This window comes from Oryzias melastigma, linkage group LG14 (genome assembly GCF_002922805.2).
Source record: "Oryzias melastigma strain HK-1 linkage group LG14, ASM292280v2, whole genome shotgun sequence".
NCBI classification, from domain to species: domain Eukaryota; kingdom Metazoa; phylum Chordata; class Actinopteri; order Beloniformes; family Adrianichthyidae; genus Oryzias; species Oryzias melastigma.
Window position 1 is genome coordinate 12,212,802 of NC_050525.1, and position 14,987 is coordinate 12,227,788.

The 14,987-nt window shown below is 39.5% G+C and overlaps 2 protein-coding genes across 2 annotated transcripts; one reads left to right on the forward strand and one right to left on the reverse strand.

Moving 5' to 3' along the window:
* Positions 1-759: 759 nt before the first annotated feature.
* On the forward strand, positions 760-7,996 carry LOC112139388 (short transient receptor potential channel 2). The gene is made up of 13 exons (XM_024262176.2): positions 760-897; positions 1,159-1,851; positions 1,932-2,132; positions 2,228-2,392; positions 2,472-2,646; positions 2,727-2,927; positions 3,000-3,162; positions 3,241-3,333; positions 3,969-4,161; positions 4,238-4,365; positions 5,456-5,528; positions 5,638-5,755; positions 6,224-7,996. The coding sequence occupies exons 1-13, from the start codon at positions 883-885 to the stop codon at positions 7,036-7,038; spliced, it is 3,033 nt and encodes a 1,010-aa protein (XP_024117944.1). The 5' UTR covers positions 760-882; the 3' UTR covers positions 7,039-7,996.
* A 568-nt stretch (positions 7,997-8,564) lies between these two features.
* Positions 8,565-14,435, reverse strand: LOC112143015 (ribonucleoside-diphosphate reductase large subunit). Its single transcript, XM_024266741.2, has 19 exons — positions 14,417-14,435; positions 13,326-13,414; positions 13,067-13,244; positions 12,895-12,995; positions 12,732-12,791; positions 12,054-12,093; positions 11,800-11,962; positions 11,582-11,723; positions 11,420-11,503; positions 11,182-11,343; positions 11,020-11,099; positions 10,717-10,918; positions 10,497-10,646; positions 10,199-10,420; positions 10,046-10,122; positions 9,832-9,967; positions 9,370-9,465; positions 9,101-9,289; positions 8,565-9,024 (listed from the first exon to the last, which is right to left on the reverse strand). Exons 1-19 carry the CDS (start codon positions 14,433-14,435, stop codon positions 8,833-8,835), a joined length of 2,382 nt encoding a protein of 793 aa, XP_024122509.1. The 3' UTR covers positions 8,565-8,832.
* Positions 14,436-14,987: the final 552 nt, after the last annotated feature.

Sequence of the window (14,987 nt, forward strand, 5' to 3'; positions counted from 1 at the left end):
TGTTGTTCTAATATTATAAAACAGCTATGAACTAATTTTTTAGATGCAAGAGGAAGATTTTCCACCGTCTGCTTTGGTAACTGACATTTACGAGAAGCTACAGCCAGCCGGGCTTGAAATCTAAGTAAAGCTGATTAAAGAAAGTCAACATTCCACATAAAATGCAATTAACTGACCTTTTGATGTAATATCAATTAAAGCTGAGTCTGTTAACATTGAGCATTCATCAGCTATGCACAGGATAGGAAACTTTCTCTGGAGACTACTGAACAAAAATTTGCAGCAAAGCTGGTAAGTTTCAAAAATTTTAAGGCAAAATCTAAATTTTTCAAAATTTTTATTACTTTGAATTTTTGCAATGACGCTTTTGAAAGAAAATCGTTTAAAAAGAACTAAAGTGTTTTACTTGCAGCTGCTTGTTTTTCCTGTTCCCCTTCTGCAAAGCGTCCTCCATATCCTCTGGGAGGAAAGATGACAGCAGTTGGGCGCCCCTTAACAACTAGCTTAATTGTGCTGAGGCGCTGGGTGCAGAGTGGAGACCAGAGATAATTCCTGTTTGAATGCAGAAACTGTTTACTTTAAGCCCAGCTGAGCATGAAACACTTTGAACAGGTTACATTTTAATTGGCCCTTTCCCTTGGGGATCTTTGGTGTGTTACAGAGTTTATGGAAGCTGATGAATTCATCCAGTCAGGCGGCAGCACATGATCACCGATGTGTTCACTTTTCTTCTTCTTCTTGAAGCTGAATGTACAATCTTCTGCTTTAATCTCCAAGTCTCCAAAAATAGTTGGCAAAAACTCGACTTTGTGTCTCCAGCGCCTGCGATTGTGTTCTTACGTTGGGAAATCCACATAGAGGACTTTTGTTTTGTCTTCAGGAATGGAAAATCTCACGGTAAGTAAAGTTTCATTTGCATTTTAAGTTGTAAAAAGTATAATATTTATTTTTTGTTTCAATTTTGTTTTAAAGTGAACTTTTGTTGGCTTCTGTTTTGGCATTCTGTTTTTCAGTTGTAACAATTGTTGGTCTTAATCATCTTCATGTTTTAAAACTAACATTCTAATATTTACCTTATTTTTTTCACACACTAAAAATATATTTGCACATACTGTCCTTGAGTAAAGGTTGAGGCTAACGCTCTGATCTGCTCCTCAGCCGGAACAATGGCGCGAGATCATGAACAAGAAGATGCGCTTCCCTCCCCAGCTCATCAACGCCATCCAAGAAGGGAAAATAGGGCTGCTGAGTGGGTTGCTGAAGACGGGTGACGGCATCATCCGTCAGCTGGACGAATCTGAAGACCGCCAGTGGAGGGAGGCTCTAAACCTCTCCATCCGCTTGGGGAATGAGGACGCCATGGATGCTCTCCTGCACGGGGTCAAGTTTGACTTCCGGCAGATTCATGAAGCTCTGCTGGTTGCTGTTGACACCAACCAGCCCCTGGTGGTGAAGCGTCTGCTGGACCGTCTGGACCAGGAGAAAGGCAACAAGATGGACGTGCGATCCTTCTCTCAAGCCATTTTCGACCGCTCTATTGACAACTCTCAGTTTGCTCCTGGTGTGACTCCACTGACGTTGGCCTGCCAGAAAGATCTGTATGACATAGTTACCATGCTCACCCAAAAAGGCCACGTCATTCCATATCCACACAAGATATCCTGCGCTTGTCTGGAGTGCCGCAATGGCCGACAGTATGACCTGCTGAAGTTCTCTTTGTCTCGCATCAACACCTATCGTGGCATCGCCAGCCGTGCATACCTGTCTATAACCTCTGAGGATGCCATGCTCAGTGCTTTCAGTCTCAGCCGAGAGCTCCGCAAACTGTCCCAGAAAGAGCCTGAGTTCAAGGTGGGAAGCTCTCCTTTTTCTATGCTCCTCATTCTGCATTGTTCTGCCTTCGACTCAGCTGTGGCTCATTTCTTCTGCAGCCTCAGTACCTCAGCCTGGAGCAACTGTGTCAGGAGTTTGCGTTTGAACTGCTCGGCATGTGTCGCAATCAGAGTGAGGTGACCACTATCTTGAACAGTTGCGGAGATGAGACCCAGGAGGCTTTAAATGAGCAGGCCTTTGAGGAGGGAATACCGAACCTGTCCCGCCTGCGGCTCGCAGTCAACTATAACCAGAAGCAGGTAGTTTGATTCCAATACTGCTCTAGAACGCAGGATTAGGCATAACTTCCATTTAAAAAACCTTTACCTCACTTGTCACCTCTTCGCTGTCGTAGTTTGTGGCACACCCAATTTGCCAGCAGGTTCTGTCATCTATCTGGTGTGGAAACTTATCTGGATGGAGAGGCAGCAGGACGGCGTGGAAGCTTCTAGTCTCCGTGGGGATTTTTCTCACCATGCCACTTCTTTGTCTTGTTTACTGGATAGCACCAAAGTCTAAGGTCACAAATGTCCTATATTATACCACCTGATAACAGTGGAATTCAAAGACCCCCATCAGATCTTTGGTTTGTTTTACAGGTAGGAAAGATCCTAAAGATCCCAGTGATCAAATTCCTTCTTCATGCTGCATCATATCTGTGGTTCCTCATTACACTACTTGGGGAATCGATAACCATGGAGATGTATCGAGATAAATTTGCCTCCAGACACCAGGACATTCTGCATAGCTCCTTCCACATGGTGTGGGTAGTCGGTAAGATCGTTTTTCTCTGCTTTCAAAATGTATTTTCACAATTCCAGTAAGCTCTCACTGCTGCTTGTGTCTCCTAAAAGGATTCTTCTGGTATGAGTGCAAAGAAGTGTGGATTGAAGGGTTGCGGAGCTATTTCCTGGACTGGTGGAACTGCCTGGACATGGTGGTGCTCAGCATGTACCTGGCATCCTTTACGCTGCGCGTGGTCATCATGCTCAAAGGCTACTTCCTCTGCCACGATGAGAGCAACAGCGAACAGTGCATCTACTTCACCCAAACCGGTGAGGACAGGATGCTGCTAGAGTTGATTAAATTTCAAGCTCACAAAGCTTAACCGGTCTTCTGTGTCAAAGTGCGAGACAACTGGCACCAGGAGGACCCCCAGCTGATTTCCGAGGTGCTGTTCGCCGTGACGAGCATGCTGAGCTTTACCCGTCTGGCTTACATCCTGCCAGCCCACGAGTCTCTGGGAACGCTTCAGATCTCCATAGGAAAGATGATTGATGACATGATGAGGTAAGAGCATCAACTCATCATTATTTTCACAAGTGGAGTTTGAAAATAAGTAAAAAATATTCTGCTTTTGTCTCATAGATTCATGTTTATACTCATGATTATTGGAACGGCATTCCTCTGTGGCATCAACAATGTCTACGTTCCTTATGTCATCTCTCCCCATCTTGGCAGGTAACATCATATGATACTGGTTTAGTACTCATTGATGAAATGAAACTTCTCGTGGTACTGCAAAATTAGATCCAGAAAACATTTAAATGTAACACAGACCAATCAACCCACAAATGCTAAACTTCTAGCCTTCTTTCATCTCCAATCTGCCTCATAGTTAGGGCACAGATGTTTAGAAATACATTAATAATCAACTATATGTTTTGAATATATTTATATTAATATGACACAGTTCACATACTGTAAAATGTATTAGTGAAATAATGAGATTGTTAATACCATGCAGCATTACATGGTTTCTCAAACGGAGAAGCTCCAACAATTGTTCTGCCTCTCCTCGAGGGCGTTTAAAAAAAAAAAAACGATTTCCTTAAAAGAGTTTGGAAAATTCATCCCTGTGAGTTTATAAAGGTATTAATTTAGTCAGCAATGTATGTTTAGGTCGACTGAGCATTAGCCGTCCTATGGGAAATTCCATTAAACCTTGGCATCAAGCTAGCTGACGTTAGCTTTATGCTCTAGATTGATCTCTATTTTTATGGATCGATTATCTTTTAAGCTTAGGTCGATTCATAGATTTTATCAGCCCAGCCCTACTCATAGTATAAGTAACTGTCTTTTTTCTACTCTCACAGGTTTAATGAGACTTTCAACTTCTTATTCTGGACCATGTTCGGTGTGGCCAACCAGGACTTTGTGGACATGCCGCAGTTTGTGTTGGCAGAGTTTGTGGGGAGGATTTTATACGGCATCTTCACTCTCGTCATCGTCATCGTCCTCCTCAACATGCTCATTGCTATGATTACAAACTCGTTTCAGAAAATTGAGGTGAAGACTGGCTTGACTGGTGCTGCAGGTCCTGTAACGACTAAATCTCTGTCATAGCTGCTGACGTCTTTTTCAGGATGATGCAGACGTTGAGTGGAAGTTCGCCAGATCAAAGCTGTATCTCAGTTACTTCAGGGAGGGCCTCACCATGCCAGTGCCCTTCAACATCATTCCTTCACCCAAAGCTGTGTTCTACATACTAAGGTAATTAAAAGTGGCCAAATTTGGACACCAAGAATAGAAGTCATTGCAATTTATAAAAATATATCTTTTTATAATTTCAAGAGATTCTCATTATTTTTTTAAATCTTTTTTTATCCAAGCTTTTTTTTAGCATTTTCTACTAAAGTGCCTCAAAAGAGTTTATATATGGCCTTAAAAAAACTCAAATTCACTGTTAGGAAACTATAAATTCAAGTTTATGTACATGTCACTGAGATGAAACATTTTTTGTGTTTGTTTCCTTTTGCTAAAATAACTTGTTTTTAATGTTACTGACTTACATGTGTAAATCAGATTGTGTTTCAGGGTTTTCTTACATTTAAAGCTGATTGTTCTTCTCTTGTTAACATCAATATAGAATAGAATATCTTTATTTCTGTATCACTTTTCCCAGAAAGATTTGCAAATCTCTTAACAAAAAGACCATAAAATCAAATCAAAACACAGAGAGGCAATAAAATCCAATATTGATAATAATAACAATAATAATAATAATAATAATAATAATAAAGTAAAATCATAGTAGAACACAGTACAACGTGGACTAAAATCAAATAAAAGCTCTCCTGAATAAAACATGCCTCCTTTTTTTCTACCTTCTTTATATGCAGTGTGTGCTTTATTTTATCTATAATAGAGAAAATCTGAGAAGGTCAAAACATCAATCTAAAAAAATATTGTTTTAGGCTGTTATTTTTGTTTTATTCATTTGATTATTCTCATTGTTTGATTTTTAGTTTCCTTCTAGCTTGATTGGAGTTAAAATAAGCAGTTTAATTTTCTTCCTTTGTCTGGCTTGGTACCATGGTTGGACGTTTTGTTGTTTTATTCATTTAACATTTTTTTAATGTGATTTAATCAGATTTTTTTTTAAATAATGTGCATCTGTTTTTTTTTCGCTATCCCTTTGTCTAATGCTCAGCTTAGTGAACAGAATCAATGACATTTTGGGTTATTTTGTGGCATAAAATGACGATCAGAAGTTAATAAGGGAAATCTTGTGCACCTATTTTCTTTTTGGTATAATGTTGTTATGCATTATTTTTGAAAAACATATGGTTTTTGTGTTCAGGGGTATATTCAGACGAATCTGCTGCTGCTGCACTTGTTCTTCAGAGCAAAAATATCCTCCTATCGACTCCATGGTAAATGCATATTTGAGCTTTAAGGGAAAGATCATTTATAAATGAAAAGGTTGATCTCATTTGCTAACTATTTTTGAATTAATTTCTGTGCAATTGTTTGTATAAAAAGCCCAGTGACAGGAGGTCTGAGGACAGCCAGACGCCGTATCGGCAGCAGGTGATCCGGGCATTGGTGCAGCGCTACATCGAGTCTGCTCGCAGAGAGTTTGAGGAGACCAAGAGGAAAGGTAAACTGGATTATTTCAGCCTTACTCCAAAGATTTATGGGATTCTCAAATCTTTAGTGTCCCTTTATTTGCTTATTTAATGATCTGTCACATGAAAGATATGGAATCCTGATGGTCCACTTCATCACACAAAGAGCTCAATTGAAGGCAGGCGAACTCAACAAATGTTGGCACAGTATAGTTTCTAAGAAGCCAGTGTCTTCTTTAGCCCTGCAGGATTGTTCATTTTGAAAGAAAACTCAAAATATACAGTTGTGGGAAAGTTCCTGCTACATATTTAGCCTACTCTCTAGAAAGTATTCTTTCATTGATGCAATAAAAAAGTTATTTTGAATTCCCTACCAATAACAGTCAGCCAGCGTGCTTTGAAACCTCAACTTTTTGTGCATAAATATAGCTGAAATAAAAGATTTATTTGTCATGAGAATACCTGAATTCTGTGGCGTAATGAGATTATTTTTCTTTCAGATATTGGTAATCGGATTACCGAGCTGAGCAAAGCTGTGTCCAGGATGCACAGTGATATGAAAGTTTTCCAGCAGCTCCTCCTGTCTGATCGTCCCGCTGCCAGCGAGGCCCTGAATAACGATGGCTCCTCTGTGCTCGGAAAATACATAATTGGTGCCAAGAATAATTTTAGAGGTTTTAACAGCAGACAAGATGACAAAAACACATCACTTAAAGTGACGGTGCATAATGGAGAGGAAGGGGGAGGTAAAGAAAAAGCTGAGTCAGAAGCTGAGGAGTCTGAAGCTCAGCCGGTGGATGAATGCAGAGAAGTGGGAGCCGTGCAGGAGAAAGACTGCGAGGTGGTGAAAATGGAGGAAGGACGAGCTAAAGAGGAGGGCAGCTTGACAGGGCAGCAGGCAGGATCAGGCAAAAATGAAAATGGCAAGGACCAAGAGGAGGTTGCAGAAAGAGTCAGTTGTCCCACTGTTGAAGAAGAGGGTAACGGTGGAGCAAAGGAGCCAGAAAAACCTTTAGAGGTAATCCCCGAGCACACAGAGAGCACCACAATCAGCTGTGAAACAAAAGACACCAGGGAGATCATGAGGAAGTTCAAAGACCTGGAGCTGAGGGACAAACAAGTGAAGGCAGAATTAGTTAAAGGCAAAAAGGTTGAGAATGGAGTAGCAGAAAAGCTGCATGCTAGGAGCAGCGGAGAAAAACCTGGAGATATCAAAATGACACCATCTCCTACTGGGAGCAGCAGCTCGCAGGATACAGGCTTTGGTTCACGGGAGGCCGAAGGGTCGATTGATGGTTCAGCTGTGAAAACTTAAATCATCTGTTTCAGGCTGTCACAAGCAGCCAATCAGATACGTCTCCTCTTAATGTGACTTGAAGAAATGTCTTCTGTACAAAGAAAAGTGAAAGAAAAATTCTGTTTAAAGTCCCACTCCAATCATCTTTTGATCTATTGCAAAAGCGTTCCAAGTGGTCTTTTAATTATAATTATGCTGTTTTTAGGTCAAACTTTTTTTTAAAAAAAGTCACTTTCTTTGGACATAGTTTCTGCAGAGGGGCAGTAGTTCATCATAAATTGATCTTTGATTTGTGGGTGGGACTGTTGTCATGTAGAAATCCCACCTTCTTCCTATTATCCATGTGATTACACTCTCCTACTAGCTTATAACCCAGAATCAGAAAAACTTTATTGGTCCTAGAGGGCAATTCATTTGTAGAAAAACAATCAAACAATAAAAACTGCTCCTGGTCGCTACTCGGGTCCAGTAAGCGTCCCCGTCTTTCCTCTTACCTCAACTTAACATCAATGGTGCAACAAAAAATTGTGATCAATATTGGAGCGATCCATCCATACAGTTCTAGCGAACACCCGCTCAGACGAGGAAGAACAAGTCGTACATGGATCCAGTCTTTTACAAGTGGATGCATCAGTAAATCTTGTCACATCTACAATCGTTTTAAAACGGCAATTTTTTGCCTGCTCTTGATTCATAACAATTTGAATAAAGAAATACTTAGAAATGCAAGCGTAATTTTCCATATACATGTTAAAAACACCAAGAGCAACAATTTTCAGCGGAGTGGGTCTTTAAAATGGTTGCATGTCAAGACAGACTACCCTACTGTCGTCTAAAGACAGCTGGAACTGCTGTCCTGCAGAATTAAGAAAATGTGACAAATATTTTTCTCAAATGTTTCAGTGGTCATCTGATTCAAATAAGAAAAAGTGCTAAATTTAGTAAAAGTTGCTGTAAAATTACAGTTTGCACAATGTCACTTTTTATGTTTTGTATTTAAAATTCTCAGTTGGCCATTGTAGTTTTGAAATTAAAAAAAGAGCTTTTTTGTATTTTGTTTTTACTCTGTAAAGCCATTAAATGGTTTAGAATCACCTTTGCTTCTGTCTCATTTGTGGATTCGACTGACTTTATGCTTTTTTTTTAATAGCTGGTCTGTGTTTGCGCTGCAGCAGTGCAACAGCGCAGGTCTCAGCTTGTTTAACACATTCTGCTCTCCTGAGACTTCATGAACTGGCACACGGTCATTAATTCCTAACCTGAAGCATTGCATGTCTCATGGCACACTACTGCGTACTGGCGACCTGGAAAAACACTGGTATTTTATCCTGTCAGGATTGCCTAAGTTGCAATTGAGAGTTCTGGGTACTAAGATCCAACTTTTCGGTTCACTTGCATTTTTGTTTTCTTTTAATAAATCATCTTAGTGAAGTAACTGTCAGAGCACGCCCTGCTTCTAATTTCCAAAATAAAAGCATCGTTATATATATTTTTTTCTGTGCCTATTCATTTCTCTCTTTGTAAATACAATTTAGGTGCAAGACTATTTATTGAAGAAAACGTTTATTTTCCACACATTTTAAAACACTAAGCATTCAATTCATTGTTAGCATGCAACAGAACTGCATTGATTCAGCTAAAACAGTTCATTTAAAAAAGACTATACAAAACATTACAAAAAAGCATTAAAAATTAAATAAAAATGGAAAACATCTGTGAGTTGAGGTAAGTGGGCGTTTTCATTGTCATCCTTTAAATAATAAGCACCACCATCAGTGGTTAATTAGCGAGGGTGTTGTGGAGTTAGAAGCTTCAGGAGCCACACATCAGGCATTCATCTTTGTTTGCTAGGGAGCAGACCATGGCTGCGTTGTTGAGCTCTCGGAGCTCCTCCTCTGCACTTCTGGTTGTCTGGGCCTCCTTTAATTTCTCCTTGTTCAGCGTGAACTGGATGGGGTTAGCAGCTGGTTTTGTGCGCAGGTAGTACATACCAGTTTTTAGGCCCTGCAGACAAAAAAAAGGGCTAAATAAAAAACATTCTTGATTGGAAGCACAGTTGAACGCAGCATGTATGTCTTACCAGCTTCCATCCGTAGAAGTGCATGCTGGTGAGTTTACCATAGTTCGGCTCAGCAATATGAATGTTGAGAGACTGGCTCTGGTCGATGTAAGCTCCACGATCTGCAGCCATCTTCAGGACGGTCTTCTGAGAGATCTCCCAGACTGTTTTATAGAGCTGCTTCAAATCTGCAGGGATTCCTTCAATATCCTGAGGACAAAATCAGGCGCACGTTCACCAATGAAGCGTTCGGAGCATACACATACTTGAGTTTACAGCTTAACTTTTACCTGTATGGAGCCGTTTTGAGCAATCAGCTGGTTCTTCATGTCCTCGTCCCACAGACCTCTTTCTGTGAGGTCCTTGAGCAGGTGAGGGTTTACTATCTGCAAGACAGTAATAAAAGAAAAGGTGAATCTCTGTGTCACAAATACAACAACCCAGAGGCAGAATCCTCTAAGATTTCATGCCGCCGCCTGATTATTGTTGAAAATCGTTGGTGTGGTTATGAATGTAGATGGCCGAAGCTGTTACAAAATCGGGTGACAGCAGGGCGGTAGCAGCCAGATCGCCGGCCAACAGCTCTGATTGGACGATGTGTAAATGTCTCCAGTGCGACTACAGCCTCTCAATTACAAATCCCGCCACGCAGCCAGATTTGCTGAAAAACTTGTATTTAGGTCGCCACACTGTGGTATTTTGGGATATGTGACCGTAGTCTTAGCCAGACATCCAATGTGACCTGCACTGACCTGAAACTCTCCTGACAGCACCCTGCGAGTGTAGATGTTGCTGGTGTACGGTTCAATGGACTCATTGTTTCCCAGGATCTGGGCGGTGGACGCCGTGGGCATGGGGGCCATAAGCAGGCTGTTCCTTACACCATGTCTGAAGATGATAAAAACAAAAGTTTTAAAAAAAAAGGTTATGTCTGGACATAAACTGAACATTAAAAGGATAACTCACTGAGCAATTTTTCCCTTGAGGGCTTTCCAATCCCAGAGATCTGTTGGGGTTTTCCCCCACATGTCGTACTGCAGGATCTGCAGAGAAAAATGGTTTTGTTAGTCTATCATTATGCCAATCCTTGAACCTTGAATATTTCTGATATCTACTCACTCCTTTGCTGACAGGAGAACCGGCATAGGTTTCATAAGAGCCGTAATCTGCTGCCAGCTCACAGCTGGCCTCCAGGGCGGCGTAGTAAATGGTCTCAAAGATCTGAATGTTGAGCAGCTGAGCCTCTGGGCTTTCAAATGCGTAGCGCATGAGGATAAATGCATCCGCCAGGCCCTGCACGCCAATTCCGATTGGCCTGTGACGCTTGTTTGACCTTTCAGCCTGTAAGGAGGGAATGGAGGAAACACTGAAGGCTTGTTGGATTTAAACTGAGGAGTTGAGTGGTGTGGAACATTACCTCAGGTACTGGGTAGTAGTTGATGTCAATGATCTTGTTCAGGTTTTTGACGATGACTTTAGTAACGGATGCCAGCTTTTTGAAGTCAAAGGTCTTCTCTGGGGTGACGTACATGTTGAGGGCAATAGATGCCAGGTTACAAACTGCAACCTGCAGAACAAAGCTGAATGAGAACACGCTTCCACAAAAGTGGAGTTTTTGTGCGGTAACGACTCCTCACCTCGTCTTTGCTGGTGTACTCTACGATCTCGGTGCACAGATTACTGGATTTAATGGTGCCCAGATTTTGCTGGTTGCTCTTGCCGTTGCAGGCGTCCTTGTAAAGCATATACGGCGTGCCGGTTTCCGTCTGCGACTCGATGATGGCGTACCACACCTGCTGAGCCTTCACCACGCGTTTAGCCCTGCCCTCCTTCTCATACCTAAAAGCTCGCAAGATCAAACATAATTGAATCCTGTCAGTCAACTTTAAAAAAAAATATATTTAACAAATAAAAACCTTAACTTGGTGAGTTTATCTTACCGAATGTAGAGCTTCTCAAACTCCTCCCCCCAGCACTCCTCCAAACCTGGACATTCACTGGGGCACATGAGCGACCAGTCCTACAAGAAGATTGATAAAACTCATCTAATTCAGTTTGATTCTTCCTATAAACAATTACAAAAGTCTTTGTTTAAAGCTTACCTGATTGTTTTCCACTCGCCTCATAAAAAGGTCAGGGATCCACAAGGCGAAGAACAGGTCTCTGGCTCTTTGTTCTTCTTTACCAGTGTTCTTTTTTAGCTCCAAAAACTCAAACACATCCGCGTGCCACGGCTCCAGGTACACAGCAAAGGCTCCAGGCCTCTAAACACATGGATTCATGAAGAGAAATGAGCAATAATAAAGGAAAATGACATGAATAATTATATAAGTATGTCACCTTGTTGCCACCCTGGTCCACGTAACGGGCTGTGTTGTTGTACACTCGCAGCATAGGAACAAGCCCGTTGGAGATGCCGTTAGTCTGAATAATATTTAAAAATACATTTGTTAAAACCCTTTTTATGTTAGCTGAACTTTTTAGATCGTGCGCTCAGCTCACCCCTGCAATATAGCTGCCAGTCGCTCTGATGCAGCTCACCGCCAGTCCGATCCCTCCAGCCGATTTGGAGATGAGGGCACACTGCTTCAGCGTGTCGTAGATACCATCGATGCTATCGTCCTTCATGGCAAGCAGGAAACAGCTGCATATAGAAATATTTACATTAGAACACCAGATTGAAGTGAAAGTTTTGCCTGGTTTTTTTGCCTTAGTTTTACCTGGACAGCTGAGGCCTGTTGGTGCCTGCGTTGAACAGAGTCGGGGAGGCGTGGGTGAACCACTTCTCTGACAGCAGGTTGTACGTCTCAATGGCTGCATCGATGTCTGCCTTGTGAATGCCGACGGCCACTCGCATTAGCATGTGTTGGGGTCGCTCCGCAGCTGCAGGGAAAATGTTAAACAGGCGGTTAGCAATTTAGATCTTGACTTGACCATTTGCATCTTCATGTGTCTCAGATGACAGGAAACGCACCTTTTCCATTGATCTTCAGCAGATAGGATCGCTCTAATGTCTGTGAGAGAAACAAAACAATTTATTTATGAGAATTCCTCTATGATTGACTCTTATTTAATTTATATACAACTTAAAATACAAATTCTGCATTTAAATTTTAACACAGTAAAAAGTTTAATAAAATAAAGATAAATCTTACTTTTTCTGGTATTTAAAAAGATGTTTATTAATATTTTGTAGAATTATTGCTGTTATTCCTAATATTTTTTTTTAAGTTAGAAACATCCTAAAACATTATTTTTAAGTTTTGAACAGTATTTTAGCATAATTATTTGTTAGTGTTTTGATATAAATTGACTTTTTTATTTAATCTGTTACTAGTAGTCTAGTAGTTGTTCCTTTAAAGTGACAGCAATCCCAAATTTTGAAAGTATTTTCAGATTTTTTTCCTTGTACTTCAATTGTAAAGTGCTACAGTTTAAGTCCTGTAACCAAATAATGGGCTTGCAGGGTTTTTATCTCCGCCGTTATGATTCTCAGGAATGTTTTTGCAAGCAAGAGAATATTTTTATGTCAATTTATCAGACTTCAATGCTTAAAAAAACCATAGTTGACAAATGTGAGAAATATCTCATTTCAGGGATGTTTACGTTTTTATAATTTCCACAAAACCTGGAGCATCAAATAAAAGATTACCTTGAAGCCAAAGAAGTTGTAAGAGAAATCTCTGTCATAAATGATGGCTGAGTTAAGGCGCTGCAAAGAAAGAAAGAAAGAAAAACATTTTAGGAAGTTTATAACATTTGCATTACGCATACATTTTTACTAAACTATCAAAAATATGACAAAAGTGACTTACAGCCTTGTTTTCAAGGACAATTTCCAGTGTTTCCTTGGAGATCATGGGAGAGTGACGCTTATTTAAGGGGTTGACGTAATTGTACAAATCCTCCATCACATCTGTATTAAAAAAGTTATGTATTGAAGAAACTGAAACCCTTTAGGGTTGTTTTGATTCAGTTGTCACCTACCGCTGAATACTTTTTTAGTTTCTTTGTGCAGGTTAGACACGGCAATTCTGGCAGCAAGGATTGCATAGTCGGGGTGTTTAGTAGTGAGGGTTGCAGCGGTCTCTGCAGCCAAAGTGTCCAGCTCCACAGTGGTGACTCCACTGTACAGACCCTGGATCACCTTCATGGTAATCTGAGCCTGCAGAGACAAAACACAGAAAATCAGGTCAAAAATTATTATTATTTGTTTTTTCTTTTGTTCTTTTTGTTCGGAACTTACAGGGTCAACAAAGTCACTGTTCAGCCCATAACAAAGCTTCTGGATGCGGGAAGTAATTTTGTCAAAACTGACTGCTTCCTGGTGCCCATCTGAAAAAGAAAGACAGTTTTCATTTTCTTTTAAATCACTGTTTTCAAGTGCAAATATAAAAGGAAATCTGAAATCTATTCCTATTTAATCCTGACTTGAAAAAAACAAACTGTTTGAAATATCTTCACAATTCCATCTGATACATCTCCTGAATTTGTTAACAAAATATTATTATCAAAAACTAAATATAGAAATAAAACTCAAAATTTCATTGAAATAATTGCTCAAATCATTTCTCACAATACCAAAAAAATAAATAAATAAATAAAATAAAAAATAAAACTAATCATCTACCTCAGCATTACAGACTAACATATTACTTGTCTTTTATTATTATCTTTCTTCTTCTTCTTCTTCTTCTAACTTTGGTATCCCCCTTGGGGTATTTTGTAACAATTTATGAACGGTTTATTGTTCCTTACTGTATGTAATGTAAATGTTCTGAATACAAAATAAAAATAAAAGCCGCAATAAACATCGTCCATGATTTATGACAACAAAGGAGCGCGCCAAAAAATCCATGTAAACTCGTCTGAAACACCAAAGACATAAATATGTCAAATATCCGAAAACAATGTGCACAATCCTCACCTAAAAGGTAACTTTGCTCATATAAAACTAAGAAAAGGACAAGATTAGAGAACAAAGGGTCTACTGATCCATTTTAAAAAATTACTTCTGGTATGTAAATTTAAAAAAATAATCGTGCAAAAACAAAACAAATATAAATAATAATTTATTTTAAATTTACTCAAAATATATTTTTAATTAAGGAAGTATTCATCCCATTGTTTAGTGTATTAGGGGGGAAAAACTCATCACAAAAAAGCAGGAAACTCGCATTAAATGTTAAACAATAACTTAATGTGGAATAAAAACGCAATACTCTATATAATAACAACGTTTAAAACACGTTGTGTGTATTTTAAAAAGAAACCAAGAATGCACAATTACCCGTTACTGATTTGTGACAATAAAAACACAAAACCCAGCAGAAATACCTCGTTTGATGACATGCATGTTGACGCTGGAAACCGCACAAAGCAAATCTACAAGTTATCCTGTGAACTGGAGTCCAAAAACAAATCAAACGAATTCGTTATAATTGAGTTATCTCAAAGACAAACCGGCAACTCGAATCTACTATAATATTGAATCTCAAACTGAGAGCGCCAACAGAACACTTTGCGTTGTGTCAGTTTTTCAACCAATCAGAATAGACCCTGACAGACTTCTTAACCAATCACAAACAGGGCATGTTCCTTCCGTAACTTCCGGTTTTCTTTTGTAAGGCGAATTCTGGCGGGATTTTACACAATAAACACACCAATAATTTGGCTTAAAAATGACAATACGACTTTTAAAGGAACATTAGAATATCATATAGTAGTAAAAAAAAGAAAGAAAGAAAAAAAGCGTTGGTGTAATTGAAATGCACGAGTGAATGTGCAGAAAATACACTTTACTATATTTAAATAGAATAACAAAGATTTAAAGTAAACTTTTTGTTGATTTATAACTGTAAATATCATTCATATTCGCTAAACTAGTATAGAGAATCTGGAAAACTTT

Coding starts and splice junctions, on each gene's coding strand:
- LOC112139388 (XM_024262176.2), top strand. Junction 2,133..2,227: donor TCAACTATAACCAGAAGCAG/GTAGTTTGATTC, acceptor TCGCTGTCGTAG/TTTGTGGCACACCCAATTTG. Junction 4,162..4,237: donor ACTCGTTTCAGAAAATTGAG/GTGAAGACTGGC, acceptor CGTCTTTTTCAG/GATGATGCAGACGTTGAGTG.
- LOC112143015 (XM_024266741.2), bottom strand. Junction 12,996..13,066: donor AACTAAAAAAGTATTCAGCG/GTAGGTGACAAC, acceptor TTTTTAATACAG/ATGTGATGGAGGATTTGTAC. Junction 9,466..9,831: donor TGCTGTCAGGAGAGTTTCAG/GTCAGTGCAGGT, acceptor ACTGTCTTGCAG/ATAGTAAACCCTCACCTGCT.